The sequence below is a fragment of the Vicugna pacos genome, chromosome 32 (genome assembly GCF_048564905.1).
Source record: "Vicugna pacos chromosome 32, VicPac4, whole genome shotgun sequence".
In the NCBI taxonomy this organism is placed as follows: Eukaryota; Metazoa; Chordata; class Mammalia; order Artiodactyla; family Camelidae; genus Vicugna; species Vicugna pacos.
Genome location: NC_133018.1, coordinates 24,405,100 through 24,420,292, shown reverse-complemented (window position 1 = coordinate 24,420,292; position 15,193 = coordinate 24,405,100). Strand labels below are relative to the sequence as shown.

General features: G+C 51.9%; 1 protein-coding gene across 5 annotated transcripts in view; it reads right to left on the bottom strand.

Moving 5' to 3' along the window:
• Positions 1–14,744, bottom strand: part of SFSWAP (splicing factor SWAP) — a 66,626-nt gene extending 51,882 nt beyond the window's left edge. For 4 of the 5 annotated variants that reach the window (XM_072953371.1, XM_072953367.1, XM_072953369.1 and 1 more), the window contains exons 1-6: positions 14,390–14,744; positions 11,675–11,844; positions 10,962–11,093; positions 6,758–6,843; positions 1,169–1,394; positions 124–236 (exon numbers count right to left, since the gene is read on the bottom strand). In XM_072953371.1, coding sequence (XP_072809472.1) covers positions 124–236; positions 1,169–1,394; positions 6,758–6,843; positions 10,962–11,093; positions 11,675–11,844; positions 14,390–14,607 — 945 coding nt within the window. In that variant the 5' untranslated portion in view covers positions 14,608–14,744. The remainder of the gene's footprint in view (positions 1–123; positions 237–1,168; positions 1,395–6,757; positions 6,844–10,961; positions 11,094–11,674; positions 11,845–14,389) is intronic. The other variant, XM_072953370.1, reaches the window with a different exon arrangement.
• Between the last annotated feature and the right edge of the window lie 449 nt (positions 14,745–15,193).

The following is a 15,193-nucleotide window of genomic DNA, read 5'->3' as shown; positions in this document are numbered from 1 at the left end:
TGTACCTCAATGATACCAAAATACAATACAGCTGTTGGACAAAAGACACGCCTGCTTAGTAATCTCCAAGGTGAAGCCAGCAGCTTTGCTATGGAGACACACGGCCCACAAAGCGATAAGAACCTTCATCAGCTCCTCCAGGCGGCTGCACTTCTTGGAAGCGAAGAGGGACGGGTGCAGGTAACTCCCGTCCTCCTCCTCCTCGTCCTCCTCGTGGTCGGAGCCGGCCCCCGCCTCTGAAAGCAAAAGTAGGGTTCGAGATCTCAAGGCACCAGTATGTCATGCAAGAACTTAGACACAGACAAAGGCAGGGCTACGTGCAGTCACTCCTCAGTCATCTGCCCAAAAACACCCTTGGAAATTATTCTCTGCGCTGTCGCCACCCAGGCTGCTCAGCAGAAGGCCAGGCGGGTGTGGAAGGAGCGAGACCTCGCCCGGCTGGCGCCTTCCCTCTGGCATTAACTAGTCCAGGGACTCTCTGTCTTTAGATTTGTTAGAAAAAGGGCAAAAATCTCACTGCTTTATGAAGGCAAAATAACAGCAAGGACTATTTTTTAAAACTCCAGCGAACAGACACGGAGAAGACGAGATGTGTGGTGAGACGCACACCACTGGCTGTGAAAACCATGTCTCGGAGGAGAGCGAGCTCTCATGGCAGGTTCACACGGACTGCTGTCTCTGAACTCGATGCAAAACCCTTTGCAGTAAGAATTCTAAATTTAGACTCTTATGAAAACAACAGCTTAAGGAGAGATGAGTAAAAAGGCAGAGGAAGGGGCTTTCAGGGGCCTGTGGACTGGAGCTCAGGCCCTCGCGGAGTGTGTGCTAGAACGATCTGGAAGCACAAGGCTCACTGCCTTCTCTGCACCATGTCTGTCGAGCAGCCCCGACGAGAGGGCACCCTCCCAGCCTGGACGGCTGCGCTGACAGCATCAGTGTTTACATCTACTTCAACCATCTGCAAAAGCGTTAACAGAGAACCTGATGCGTTTTCCAGGCTTATCAAGACGGGCATCACGCGCACGGCGCCCGCAGGCTTGACCACCGTGCCTTGGGGCCGGGTTTCACGGATGGCTTTCAGCCAGGCATCTGTAAGCTCGACCCTCTCCAACCCTCCCAGGGCGACCCCGCCCCCAGCCCAGCCCAGGACAGAAACAGGGTCACGTACTCTTTTTCTCTTCGGTTCTGTTTTCTGCCAGTACCGTGTACCGTCCTTCCTTCATAGCTTTCTGGATGAATTTGTAGTAGGGGTTGAGGTAGTGGTCAAAGCGCAGGAAGTCAAACTGCGAGTTCCGGGCCTGCTTGGCCTTCAGCATGATCTCAAACTGCGCGCCCTGCCTGCACACGAAGCTGGCCGTGCGCTCGATGATGGCGTGCATCTTGGCCGTCGGGGGCTGCGAGAGAGCACACACCCACGTCACCCGCGGCCGCGTGGCTCAACAGACATAGCCCTGTCTCACTGTCGACTGTACGAGGTCACTTCCGGGGGAGGGCACAGCTCAAGCAGCAGAGCAAACGATTAGCATGCGGGAGGTCCTGGGTTCAAGTCCCACTACTTCCTTGAAGAATAAATACTAAATAAACCTAATTACCTCCCCCCATCAAAAAATAAGTAAAAAAAAAAAAGAAGAAGAAGTGATTTCCTTTGGAAGCGCCTGGTCACTTTCTGAACCGCGCAGCATTCTGTAGGGAGATGAGGCACCCACCCAGGTGCTACTCCAGCTTCGCACCAAACTGCCCGGAGGCAGGCTTCCTGCACTACTCAGCGGGTTTCCAGACCAGGGGGTCCACGGCAGAGGCCAGGGGCTCGGGAAGCCCCTGGGAAAGGGGCATGCAAGTTTTACACACACACGAACATTTTTCTAGGGAGGGGCACACGTTCCTACAAGTTTCTCAAGGACCTAAGAACCCCTTCTCTTCCCTTTTTCGCAGCTGGTACTCCTCTTTATCGCTTGGAAAACACCCCTCTATACAGCCAGAGAAAGCACGCGCTCAGGCCAAGCCTCTCCTGCACCCACCCTCCTCACCAGCTCCTCCTTCCTGCTCCCTGTTAGGCGGGGCTCCGGCCCCCGATCAGCAACACTCCCACTTAAAGTAAGCAGTTCCAAACCAATGCTGAGTCACGCCCACCACGTCTCAAGCCGGCAATTCCTATCCACACATGGAGCCCTCAGCCCAAGAGCTGGAAGCCATACATCTAAAATTCTTTTAGTATCAATGAAGAGATTAATGCTAGGAAATTGCACGCAAATAAAGTGGGAAATTATTCTCACTAAAAATGGGCAATTAAAAATGTTTATACTGTAATTTCAAGGTTGAATCCTTCAACAAATATAAATGCCTTAATTCTCAAATTTAATTCTTGAACTAATAACGTTCTCCACACTCACACAGGATAAACGTCCACAAGTAAAGGTGTTTACTGACCCCCACAGAAGCTAGAGTCCACGTCAAAGGCGCTGAAGCGCGGACCCTGATGCGCATTTCCACGGGCTCTGGTTCAACAGGGAGACTGGCTTTTGAATCAGTGCAGCCCATGCACACGACGATTACGAACGATCACTTCACAGTGACTGTCCTTAAAGGAAACACAATCCCTTGCCCTCTGAGTGGAAGTGTCCTCTGTTGACCACATCAACCTGATGGTCTGAAGTTTCTTAAAAGTAGGCCCACTTAGGAAATAGCATTATGGCTACCGTGGTCGAAAGGCAGCGTACAGGTGACTTCCAGACTAGACAGTGACAGCGGAGAGCAAAGCTCCTTGTGAACACCCTTCAGGCCTGCCGCCAGGCGGCTGGTGCAGGGTCAACACCCGGAGCGGAGAAAGTCCTCCTCCGCCGTCGGCATCATGTTAGTTTCAGGGGAAAACCTCTTCTCGTGAAGAATGTCATGATTATTCCTACCGTAGAGTAGGGTTTAGGAGATAGCCAGCACACAGATACGTGTGTGTCACGAAGACTGACACGGGAGAGCTGCTTTTAAGAAGTGACTGGGCCCAAGAGGGCAGCCAACACCTCCCAGCTCCTCCCAAGCTCCACTCACGTGGCCCCGAGAACTCCGCAGCAGGCTCCGGGGAGCGGGGGGACGGCGTGCGAGGTCAGGGAACCCGTGCCGGGGGAGACTCCCAACGAGCCTCGGGAAGCGCGGGAGCGCAGACGCCTGAAGCAGGACGGGGGGCAGGTGGGGGGCAGGTGGGGCGGGTGAGGGGGCCCCCCGAGGGCAGTGGGCCGGCCCTCTCCTCCTCCACGGCCAGGGAGGGAAGTTAGACACCCCCTTCACTCAGAGCCCCAGACAGACACCAGATCGAGCCACAAGTCAGCTGTACAAACGAAACTGTGGAAGTAATACCAGGAAATACAGGAAAATACAGGAAATGGCTTCCAAAACGAGATTCAAAACCCTGAAGCTGTAAAGGAATACAGCGACACATACAACTTCGTAAACCCATTTAGGTTCCGCACAGAAAGACAGACAGTTAACAAAGTGCCCGGAGGGCAGAGGCGCACGACACGTCCCGCGCCAGGGGAACGCTCGTCGTCCGTCACAGACCCCGGGAGAAGGCGAGCGCTCTCGCTCCACAGGACACAGGGTCAACCACGTTTCTTTCCTTCCCACCGCTTCCTGTGGCAAGAGCAGCCGAATTTATGACAAGAATCAGGCTCTAATCAGAACAGCATCCAATAGAGCCTCACTTCAGTGGAAAGCCCAGCGCCGCGCCCGGCGTGCGGTCCACGCACGGTTTCCACCTGATGTTGTCACTAACCCAGCAGACAGAAACGCGGCACCTGCTGCGACCGTGCACTGCCCCTTCCCCCTTTTCCTTTTGTCCGTAAGATACGCTCAGACAAGCACAGCTCCCCTGGAAGTGCATTCAGACAGAGGCCTGCTGGGCAGCAGTGAAATGCGCGGTCTTACGGAACACGTGGGTCCCTGTGACCTCGTGCACCTGCCGCCATTATTTGCGGGACATCGTTTGGGCTCAGAGCTCGACCTGTGCCGTCTGTTGCCTCTCAGGGGCACGAGAGAACAGGCCGAGTGGCCCGCGTCCACCTTCCCCGCAGAGCAGCACCGCACAGCACAGGCAGAGACCGGCCTGGGCTGCAGAGCACTCGGGAGTGACCAAAGTGACCTCCAGGTCCCCGGGAAAGGGGTGAGTGACTGAACGCACGTCAGGACAAATGACGCTGGGCTGCGCATTCTGGGCAAAACAGGTCCTACATCCCAAGAAACGTAAGAATCGCACACAGAGTCACCACGGAAAACTGAAGTAAGGCCGTGAGGTGCCCTAGGGGCTGGAGTCTTGAGGCCTGGGGGGGCGTGGACCCAGGCGGGCAGCGTCTGCGGTGACCAGTCTGGGGCAGGCACCAGCACGGGCTCCCAGGGCCCCGGGATCCCTGACTGCTCCTTGCCCCTCACACAAAATCGCAGAGGGCCCGCAGTGTGTAGGTTCTAAGCCTAAAGCCTGGTTTAAAAACTGAGACTCCTCTAAAGCACCTGCTGTCTTAACTAAGAGGGCCCCCCACCCACCACGGCCGCAGCCAGAGCAAGCCGCGCACCCAGGCAGCAGGCGTCCGCCAAAACGTGAGCCGGCAGCCTCGGCGCTGTCCCCAAGGGGAGCGCGTGATGCAGACCCCTCTGCCTTCCGACATTTTCCCCACGAGCCTGGGCACGACACTGTATAGTTTACACAGTGAATCACTGTCCCAAACCACAGTAATTATGAAGAATGAAACACTGACACCCCATAAAGGAAAAGCAAGCTGTCCTCCGCCAGCGACCCGATAAGCACAGAAACACGATTTCCACATAATCAAGACAACTTCCTACTCAAGACCGTTTTGTAGTAACACCAGAAGGAGCTCTACATTGAGAGAGCAAATCACTATCCAACATGGCTTACTTTGCTCCCCGACGAGTAGTAAATATTCTTAGTTTTGGGAGAACATTAAATAGCTCAGTGATGTTCTTCGGGACCGTACAGCCATTAAACATTTTAATAGAAATTAAACAAGGCAACGAAATCTATTATACCTCCATATTCATATTTGCATAAAAGGTCAAAAATGATCATTCATATCAAACAAATTCCATATAGTCAACCTTAAACAGAAGCTTTTAGCATTGAATATGGGTTGGGGAGCAACCCATTTTTAACGGGTTTTTCATGTAGAACAGCATATTTCGGAACAAATAGGAACACGACACGTAACAATCCATAGAAATGTATTAATGCTGGGGTCGGGGGACGGTGCGGCTCAGTGGTAGAGCACATGCTTAGTTAACATGCGTGAGGTCCTGGGTTCAATCCCCAGGACCTCCATTAAACACATACAAACATACACACACCTACCTCCCCCAACCAAATAAAGAAAACAAACGAAAAAATCAGTACCAGCCTCAGGATGCCAAATCTTCAGATAACATTTTCAGTTTTAACTACAGCAAAATGATCCACGGTAGAAACAAGGAATCAAACATAAGTCACAATTTCACTTTGCAAAATTCAAAGACATTTTTACCCATATTTGCAAGAGAAAGAGAGAGAGAGAGAGAGCGAGTGCACAAGCGAGAGAGAGAGAGAGAGAGAGAGAGCGAGAGAGCGAGAGAGCGAGAGAGAGAGAGCGAGCGAGCGAGCGAGAAAGCGGCCTGGTAACAGAGGAATTGGGGGGGTGGGCATTAGAGGGCTGGTCTGGCATCCCCCACTGCCCATACACACATGAAGTTCATGCCACACGAGCTGAGGCAGAGAGGAGTGCCGTGTGGAGCACGGAGGAGGCTTTCTGGGCAGATTCCAGTATCCACCACATCTCTAGTGACCCCAGCAGGACACAGACAAGAATCTAGAACACCCCCGCCCACGGGGCCTGCAATCCAGTCAGGAAAACGCCAGAGGAAAAAAGGCTTATGCTGAGCACAAATCCCCCTCCCAAGTATGTACTTTAACAAATAAAAATCCCACGAAGTGTGGTGACTCGTGATGGCATGACAGTTAAGACCACGGGCTAGAGGCCCTGTGTGCTGTCAGCGACCCAAATCTTCCCTTTCCTTCATTTGTGAAGGGGAGATAGTAACCGTAAGCTGCCTCGCAGGGTTATGAGCATTAAACCAGAGGGCACGTCGAAAGCCCTCAGAGAGGCCCTGCAACGTAACCCCAAGCCGCAGTGCTGAAAGTGTGGGGTGAGATCACGTGCTGGAGTCCCAACTCTGCCAGGAGCTCAGGCCATCAGCAAGGCCACCCACGTGCTCCCCCGAGTGCCAGGGCCGCCAGGAGACACCACAGGACCTACTCACGGCGGGGAGGACAACTGGGTGGAGGAGTGCCAGGAAGACGTTGCAGCAAAGATACACATCTTACCTGCCCACAGAAACCACCCTAGGAAAAGCCAGAGCCAAGCAACTTTGCCGAGAGCCACGACGCCTTGGGCAGGGCGTTCTGGCGTCTAACCGTGGTCAATGGCCACACCGCTAACTCCGACTCGGACTTTCCACGCTAGGAGCACCTGGGGAGTCAACCTGGGAGCTCGGAGAGCGAGCACTCCCCCACCCCCGACGCTCTGGTCCAGGGACCCTGCCCTGACTCCCCCTTCCTCTCTAGAGGAAAGTAGGTGGCATGTGATTTTCCTCTCCATTAGCTCAGAAATACCTTTAAAGCGTCACTCACCTACACTTCCAAGAGCCGCCACCGCGACAGTCTCACACTAGACTTGGGAGCACACAGTGACAGGGTTACCAGCATCGGGAGCAGAAGGACACCTACCAGCTCCACGTCCGGCGGCACGTTCAATCCGAAAGGCGCAACGAAAGGCTCCTCGTTTTCCTCTACATTTTCAGCCTCATTTTTTTCTGTATGAAAAGAAAACATAAAAAACTTCAGAACAACGACCTGGAAAGAAGGCACCCAAGCGACAGCTGGCGACTAGGAGGGGGAGGGCGGCGGCAGCCGGCTCTTTACGGTTCTCCCGGACCCGCTGCTCCAGGAACGCGTCCTGTTTTCTGTTCATTCCACCACGTGCAGGTAAAATCCCCACGCCGAACCCCAGAGAGGCGGGGAGCTGCAGCGGGAGGTGGTGCCCCCCGCCCTCCGTCTCAGCCTCTCCCTCGTACAAATGTGGTGGCAGCACGGACCTGGGGCCGGGAGGCTGAGACAACTCGTGTGTGGGCCTCCACCCCAACGCTCGGGGCTGAGCAGGCGCCCGACAGCGTCCAGTTCTCCTCCCCCCAACCCCTGGCCTGCTGGGCACTCCTCCTGACTGTCTCTGTGGACCCCACCGAGTGGTAGGCAGAGTGCAAGGTGCTCAATTCCGAGGCGACCACTTTTCATTGCTGAACTGCTAAGCCCTCGCACCCAGCTGCCAAGACTTCCCTACTCAAGCAGACCACCTCTCTCACAAATAGTCAAGTGCACTTTTTTCCACTTCCATTTATTCTTTAGTGGCTTATTCAGTAAACATTTGTCTGCTGTACGTTAGACAAGGTACTAAACCTTGTAACTCTGAACTCCAAGGTACCCCCTGCACACTGTCAATGATCAATCTCAAAGGACACAGAGACACACACCAAAAACATGGTAGAAAACTCATAGAAGCTATCGGTTTAAAGGATTTCAGCATCTTAGGTTTTCTTTCAAAAAAGATGACATTAAAGAAATACGAAATCATCATCAAAACAAACGTTTCCAGCATACACGATGGAGTCTCCTAAAACAGACGAACCATTTCAAAGGTCTCCTATCAAACCTACTTCTGCGAAGCCAAGGGGGAGCTCTGAGCAGGCCTCATCGTCCATAACCACCTGAGGACTGCATTCCGACGAGACACAGGTTGATGGGAGGTTCCTATAAAGAGTCAGCACTTAACACCGCCCCCTCAGCTCACACACCCTGCTCTCCGCCCAAGAACTGAAGATTTACTATGGCCCAGAAGCTCCCTGTAACCAGCAACCCCATTCTGTTCCAGCAAACAAATGACACAGCAGAACCAGTAAATGTTAGGAACACCGGTTTGCAACATGCCAAGAATGAGGCCAAAGGTGTGCGCAGAAAAGCACGTTTACTGCAGCTCCCTAAAATGACAAAGTGGTGGGAGCTTCGTTCACACAGCCTGCCTTGGCACTAAGTCGCCCACAGAAACAAAGGCGTTTGAATCCAAAGGGCTTTGTGCACAGGTGGGCTGCGCAGATTCGCTCTGTCCTCACACACACCTTTATTTACAGAAAAATGGCTTTGTAGCTAGCGCCCAATAAAAACCAACCACTGCAACACTAGCTCAGATTCAAGTAAACTTAAATGAGTTTTTCTTGTTAAAAAGATAAGGAACAACGATGAAAAACTACGAAAATCTAAAGGCTAGGAATTGACCTGAAAACAGCTGCAAAAAGGCAGCGAGGAGTGAAGTCACACGGAGGAAAGGCGCCATCAGCCGCTTCTGGTCACCAGCACAAGGTTCCGAAGTATTAAAACACGCACGACAGCGCGGCTGTCCCTCGGTATCCGCAGGGGAAACCCAGATTCCTGGACGCTCAGGCCCCGAGGCTGGCCCTGCGCCTGGGGCTCCACACCCATGGTTTCCCCGCAGTGCAGGACCATAATTACTCAAAAATCCGAGAAAAAGTGGACTGCACCATTCACTGCCGTGTGCTCAAGGGTCAACTGTGCAGCAGCTTTTAAAACCAAGGAATATTCAGACGTGTTGGTGACTCAGGAGAACAAACGAAAAATTTTTTAATTTTAAGAGAATGCAACATTAAAGTAAAACGTGGTTGTCAGTGGTACTGGGTACCAAACTAAATTCTATTAAAAAAGTGTTTGCGTGTGCTTGCGTGCACATGTGTTTATGTTTCTTTTTCTAGAAATGGCATTTAATTTACACTAATATGAGTTGAACATAAAGTCAAGCTGTAAGCTTTATATAGGCCCAACTTCTATAAAATTAATCAGCACATAAAACAAAGCTCTGAGAATGTGGCTCCATTTTAAAACGTGACACATTTCAAACCCTACAGAGGACTTCATGTTACAGAGAAAGTACACTAGGAGTTGGAAAAGAGAACAAAGTCACATTAAAGTTCCTAAAACCCAATAATCACAACCAAGCTTAACATCAGTTAGTCCAGTAATGACACCGGGACGACTGCTCAACTCCTAGAACAGGGCTTGGCAACGTCCCTCTGCAAAGTGCCGGCACCACGTACTTCTGGCTCTCCGGGCCCGCGGTCTGCCTCCGTGCAACTCCAGGAGCCGCACAGACAACACACGGACAGACAAGCGCGGCGCTCCCACGACAGAACTTCACCGTCACAGGCCAACTGGGCCTTCGGTCATAGTCTGCTGAGCCTAATCTAAAATGTTAAGGAATTATTCTAGATTTTTCCAAAGACAGTTGACTGATCTTGCAAAAGGCACTGGCCTTTGGAAATCTCAAATCTTCGCTTGTAAAGTGGTGACAGTGAGCACTCCTCCCTTCTGATCAGACGCCACATGTTTAAAGCAGATTCAGTGCATGTGGTTCAGAGATGAGACGGTAAAATATGAACTGTCTAGAATCCTAAAATGGATAACTTACTCTGGATAAAGGGGTGAGTGGTTACTTCTTAAACCTGCAAGAACATGGCCACCGCGTCATAACCTCTGAGATACACTTGGATCCAAAAGTCCGGGCAAGAGGTGTTTACTACCTTACCCGGGCTTTAACTCAACATGGTTAAAATTACACCTGGAAAATCTTGGTAGAAGCTCACAGAACAGAGCTGTGCAGCAGTGATTTTTATGCCCACAAAGTCACGAGCAGAAAGAAAGGGCAACGAGGAGAGTGCTTGCACGCGTCTGCCCCCACACCCCACGGCTCCATATGACGGGCCCCTTGGTAAAGAGGATGGGGGATGCTCCCGGGCGGCTGCCCCATGCAGGCGGATGGCATTTTAATGTTACACTGTTACAGTTCCTTCATACCTGTTAACAGGTTTGTTACTGAAGGAGAAGCCAATTAAGTCCCAAATCACAGGTTCAGTCAGCTCTAAAATTAAATCCCTCTGTATGACTCCAGTTTATTATTCTGAACATGAGAACAGGCTTCTAAAGCTGCCCTTCTCTTCAGGCAGAATATCCTGAGTCCAGTGATGCAACCTTAATGTTTCAGGTTCGTGTTACCGTTACTGACAATTCATGACCGATCAGCACGCAGGGCGGTAATAAAGATGCTCCCAGGGCCGATCAAAGTGACCTCGTATGTTTAGTCCTGTGGATGCGAGTCCAGATTTTTCAGTAGCACTATTTTTTCAAAAAAGTATTCAAAGTTCTCAGAGTTAATCCAGAAAGGCATTAACTTAGAATCTTTAATTTTATGTAAATATTATTTTAAAATACCGTGGTCAGCGTACGTCCCAGGGCCTATCAAGCGTGACCGGGGCCTCGTGCTTTTTCTATTCAGTAGGAACCGACCCCCAGGTGTCCCTCCGCTGGACAGCTGCCACAGTTCAGTCGTGACCCCCAGGTGTCCCTCCACTGGACAGCTGCCACAGTTCAGTTGTGACCCCCAGGTGTCCCTCCACTGGACAGCTGCCACAGTTCAGTCGTGACCCCCAGGTGCCCCTCCGCTGGACAGCTGCCACAGTTCAGTCGTGGAGGGATGTGAAGAGGCAGGTTAGCAGGAGGGTGGCTAATGCCTGTCCTTTCAACGCCCCAAGAATGAGTCACTGAGATTTCAGCAGTTGTGCTGTCAGTCTAGAACCAGCATCCAGAGGGGGTAACTTCCTGCTCCCTGAATCCAAGAGAAATAAAGGAAAAGACGAGATCCCAGGCAGACCACTTGCCTGAATTCACTCTCGTCTCTACGAACAAGTCACTTCCCTGCTCTGAGCTGTTTCGCCCTGAGAAGGAGCACCAGTGACGTTCTGTCCCTGCCCCGCGGCGATGCCGCGGTGACTGTAGCTGCCCCCCGCGCCGCCGCCGCCCGGGCGTCCCTCACCTCTCTGCCTGCAGGGCTCCTCCTCCTCCGTGGGCTCGGACGGGTCATAGTAGGCACCGCCGTACGTGAGCCCCACAGCACGGTAGCTGCCGTCCTCGGCCAGGGCTGCGCTCAAACGTTTGTATTCTTCCTCTTGAACAAAAACGAGAATTTTATTAACAAAAACAGAAACTTACTGAGAAAAATTTTACACATATTTCTAAAGTTGTAGCTATCGGTAAAGCATACAACACAATTTCTCCAACCTCTTTTTGAGGCAAAGACAGTTTAAAAATTCACACTTCACATCTATCAGTGTACACTTCTGCCAGCACGTGTTTACCACAGACAGCAGCACACGCGATTCTGTGGACAATTTCTTCCTGCTGAGGAACTTGGGGGTTAAGAACTGCATGGAAGATTGTTAAGGCAAAGACAAGAACATCAATTTTAATTTATACGATACTGTTAAGGAAGAACAGTTAAAGAGTTTGGTTTTTGTTTTGTCAAATCCCAGTCTGCCCTCAAAAGCTGGGAAAATTCTCTGTGGCTCTATATATAAACTATCCTGAGGTCCTCTCAGAACGCAAAGACTCCTGTTTTTCCAATCCACTGGGTACTGTCAAGATAATATCAGAAAGAGTGAGTATAAAAAAATGAATGGGAGTAACGTTTAATATACTTAAAAAAATTTTAAAAGTTTGTTGCTTAAGTAAGTTTGTCTTGAGCAGTACCTTGCCTTGCCTCCTCCTCAAGCAAGTCCGTATGCAAGGCTAAATACCTCTCCTCATCACACAGGGCCTCGACGCGGGCCTCCTCTTCGGAGAGCTGGTGGTCTCTGTTCCACGTCGAGTACTCAGCATCGTACTCAGACAGGTCATGCAGGTGACCGCGCCCATCGTATCTGCAATGTGAACGCGCTGGTCAGCGGCAAGGAATCACCGTCTGCGGTGCTGTGTGCGAGGCTTCAGGTGTATACTTACCGAGTAAAACGAAGGAATCAAATAATAAAGCAAACATAAAAACTCTTCCCAGATTTATACTTAATTTGGCTAGTCACAGCTCACCTACTTTTAAACTCCAGTTATCTTAACAAACTCTCACTCCTTTCCACACTATGACAAAACTTACAATTAAAGGTAAGCACTCCTCTAATAGCATAAATGGTGTCCACCTCGGTGGCAGTTCTTACCGTTTATGGTTTCGTTAACCATTCAACGCCATTTGCCAAAAAAAAATTAAAAGAAAAATTTTTTTTCTGAAAAGTCAAATATCATAGCTTACATTCACACAAACCGAATACATAAATACCTATCCGTAAGAACCAAACGGTCGAAATTTCCTCGCTCCTCTCTGCTAGTCCCGAACTCTCAGGAGAGATCTTCACCAAAGAAACTTGCGTCCATTGGAGGTAAAATCGTGGCTAGGCTGGCCCCCTAGCCACTTGGCTGAGGAAATAAGTGCTGGGTTATGTGATAGAGAGACACACATACATAGGAACAGTGACATATACGTGCAGTTTAAGGAGGTTCACTGGAAACAGTAAAACCATTAGAAGACGCAGTGCAAACCTTTTCCTTTAAACTTCACACCCCCAGCAGATCACATACATGAAGACACATCCATGTGTCCCAGCATGGACCGACAGGTACGTTAGGCACGTTAGCATGGAATAAGAAGAGCACTTTCTGCCATGCTTTTAACATAAAAGATTCAGTGTAGATGCTGTCAATGCGCAACTCTCAGATAATGAGTGAATTAGAGAATTTTACTCAAAGCACTCAGATTCAGGGTTGCAAAAACCAATAGAGAGAGACAAACAAAAGTCTGCCTAATTTTTAAATGCTGACTTTTGTCATGAGGACCAAAAAATACTACGGAAAAAAAGACAATTATAAGAAAAAAGGCCAAAAATTTCAGGGTAGCCAAGTTATCGCATTTTATTTAATTTCAGAATTACTTTTACTTTGATGTAAACCTCCTTAACTTACAAATGCAGATCATTATTTTAAAATATCGCACATGTACATGTGTGGCGTTTGCTCCCCACTAGTTTGGAAGACCTAACTCACATCATGTACAGAATGATACTGGAAATTGCATAAAAAGCTCAGACTTTCCCGCTTACCAAACTTTAATAATAACAAATACCACAAGTAACGCTTTGGAAAAGGAGGCTCGCTGACAACTCAGGCAGCATCATTCAATAGAAACCACGGTTTAAAAGTACAGCGTGCTTGAGCAGAGAGCGGGGCTGTCGGGTCCAGACCTGAGAGGGCAGCCCTCCCTGCACGAGTCCTTCTTGTCTAGATCTAACTCCAAATGGAAACGTTGGGGATGGAAAAAGACGTTTGGTCATTAATGTGTCCATTCTGGTCAGCTCAGAGGTCATCCCTACAGTCACGTTCCAGGGCTTTGCAGAATCCAGTTTTAATTGTCTCAAACGATGGCCTTCCTTCGCTCGGAGAGACTACTCCACGGTTTAATGGTTGGTCACTCTTACTTTTCAGTCCGGGCCCCAGAAGTAGAGTTGCCAAACCGGTAAAAACCAAACCAGCAAACAAAAATCCCAAGGAGAAGGAAGGAGGGACTGAGAACACGGGAAGGGAGGGGAGCAAACGTCCTACATCATGTAATGTCATCCTTTTCAAATCAAACACCTTTAGAAATTCCAGTCCCGGGACCCCGCTCCCTACCCAAAGTGCCTAAACATACCCTAGGGTGATTACCTCCAGCGTGTTTGATCTGAAAAGAACACATCTGTATCCCAGGCCCACCCTTTGGCTTTAAGAGACAGTGAAACCAGCCCTAAGAACGCTACCTCTAAGAGCAAGCCAGTGTCTGCAGGAAGTCAACTGGCCTCCAGCCGAGGGGCAACTTCACCCTCGGCCTGAAGCTGTCACACTCATCGCATTAACACAGGATGGGGGAGGAGTCGGGGGGAGTCAAATGTCATCCCGGCAAAATACGGGCGCTCCACAGTGAGCGTGGGGCATGAAAGATACAAGGCCAACTCATGCGGTCCAAGAGGGTTCTAACTGCGGCATCAGCGTGCGGCGTTTCGGGCTGCCCTCCCACCACACCCAGCCGTGGGACGGAGGGCCCCAGAACGCCGGTCAGGAGAGGCCCAGGGCGCGGGCGGCTTCCGCCGCCCGTAGTGGCAACTGCAACCCAGCGACAGGGGCGAGGGGTCGCGAGAGGGGCTGCAGGAGCAGAGACGATCCCTCCGGCGACAGACGCGGCACGCAGCTCCAGCCAGAGACTTAGGGCAGGTTTCACCGTCCCCCTCCCCCCCAAACAACAGGGGGTGCGGACGGGGGAGGAGGGCTTCCCCCGGATCCCCGATGACTCCAGAAAACCCCTTTTCAGTCCTGGCCATCAAGTCAACATCAGACGAAATCAAGCGGGCGAGGGGAGGGGAGGACCGGCGGGTGGGGGGAGGAACCGACCTGTCGATGAGGATCTTGTGGTCCCCCATCCAGGGGATGAGGTGCTGTCCCTGTTCCTGGGCCAAGGCCCGTTCGTCGTCCCGGAACAGCTTGCAGGCATAGCCGAAGACCAGCAGCTCCACTCGGTTCCCCCCACCGCCGGCACCGCCGGGCCCGGCCTCCTCCTTCGCGCCGCTTTTCCTCTCGGTTTTGGCGCGGCCGCTGCTCGCGCCGTACATGACAGCGTCCCCGGCGTCCAGGCTGGTCCTCTTCTGAGCCACGCCGATGTCCCCGACGCCTCCGCCTGGCCTACCCCCTCAGTCAAAAGCGCCGCATCCCGAGCCCAACCTCGACACCGCCGCCATAGCGGGCAACAAAATGGAGGAAGCGCCACTTCCGGTGAGGGGCGGCCCTACTTCCGGCGAGCGGGTGCGGCAGATTCGCTACCCCTCCGTGCCGTCTAAGTCGGTAGAAAATACTTGGCCCTGATTTTTCGCGTTCGGAGGCGCCACCACGTTTGGGGCTGTCGTTTTCCGGGGAGAGCGTGTTTTTAGCGTTGGTTCTCTCCGGCGGCCGTCCAGAGCAGTGGCGAAAGCGCGGCGCCGGATCGCGCGCTACCTGCGCCCGGGCGGGTCCGAGAGCTGCGCGGAAGGAGGGCCGTAGCTGTCTGGGCCGAGTGTGCGGTCGGCGGGGCGGGTGCTCGCCGCGCCCGGGCGACGTTTCCTGTCCGACGCCGCCAGGGCCCGGGACCATGCAATCTGGGGCCGGGAGCTGGGGGCTGTGGGGTCGGGGGCCGGGGGCTTTGGGGCTGGGGGCCGTGGGGTT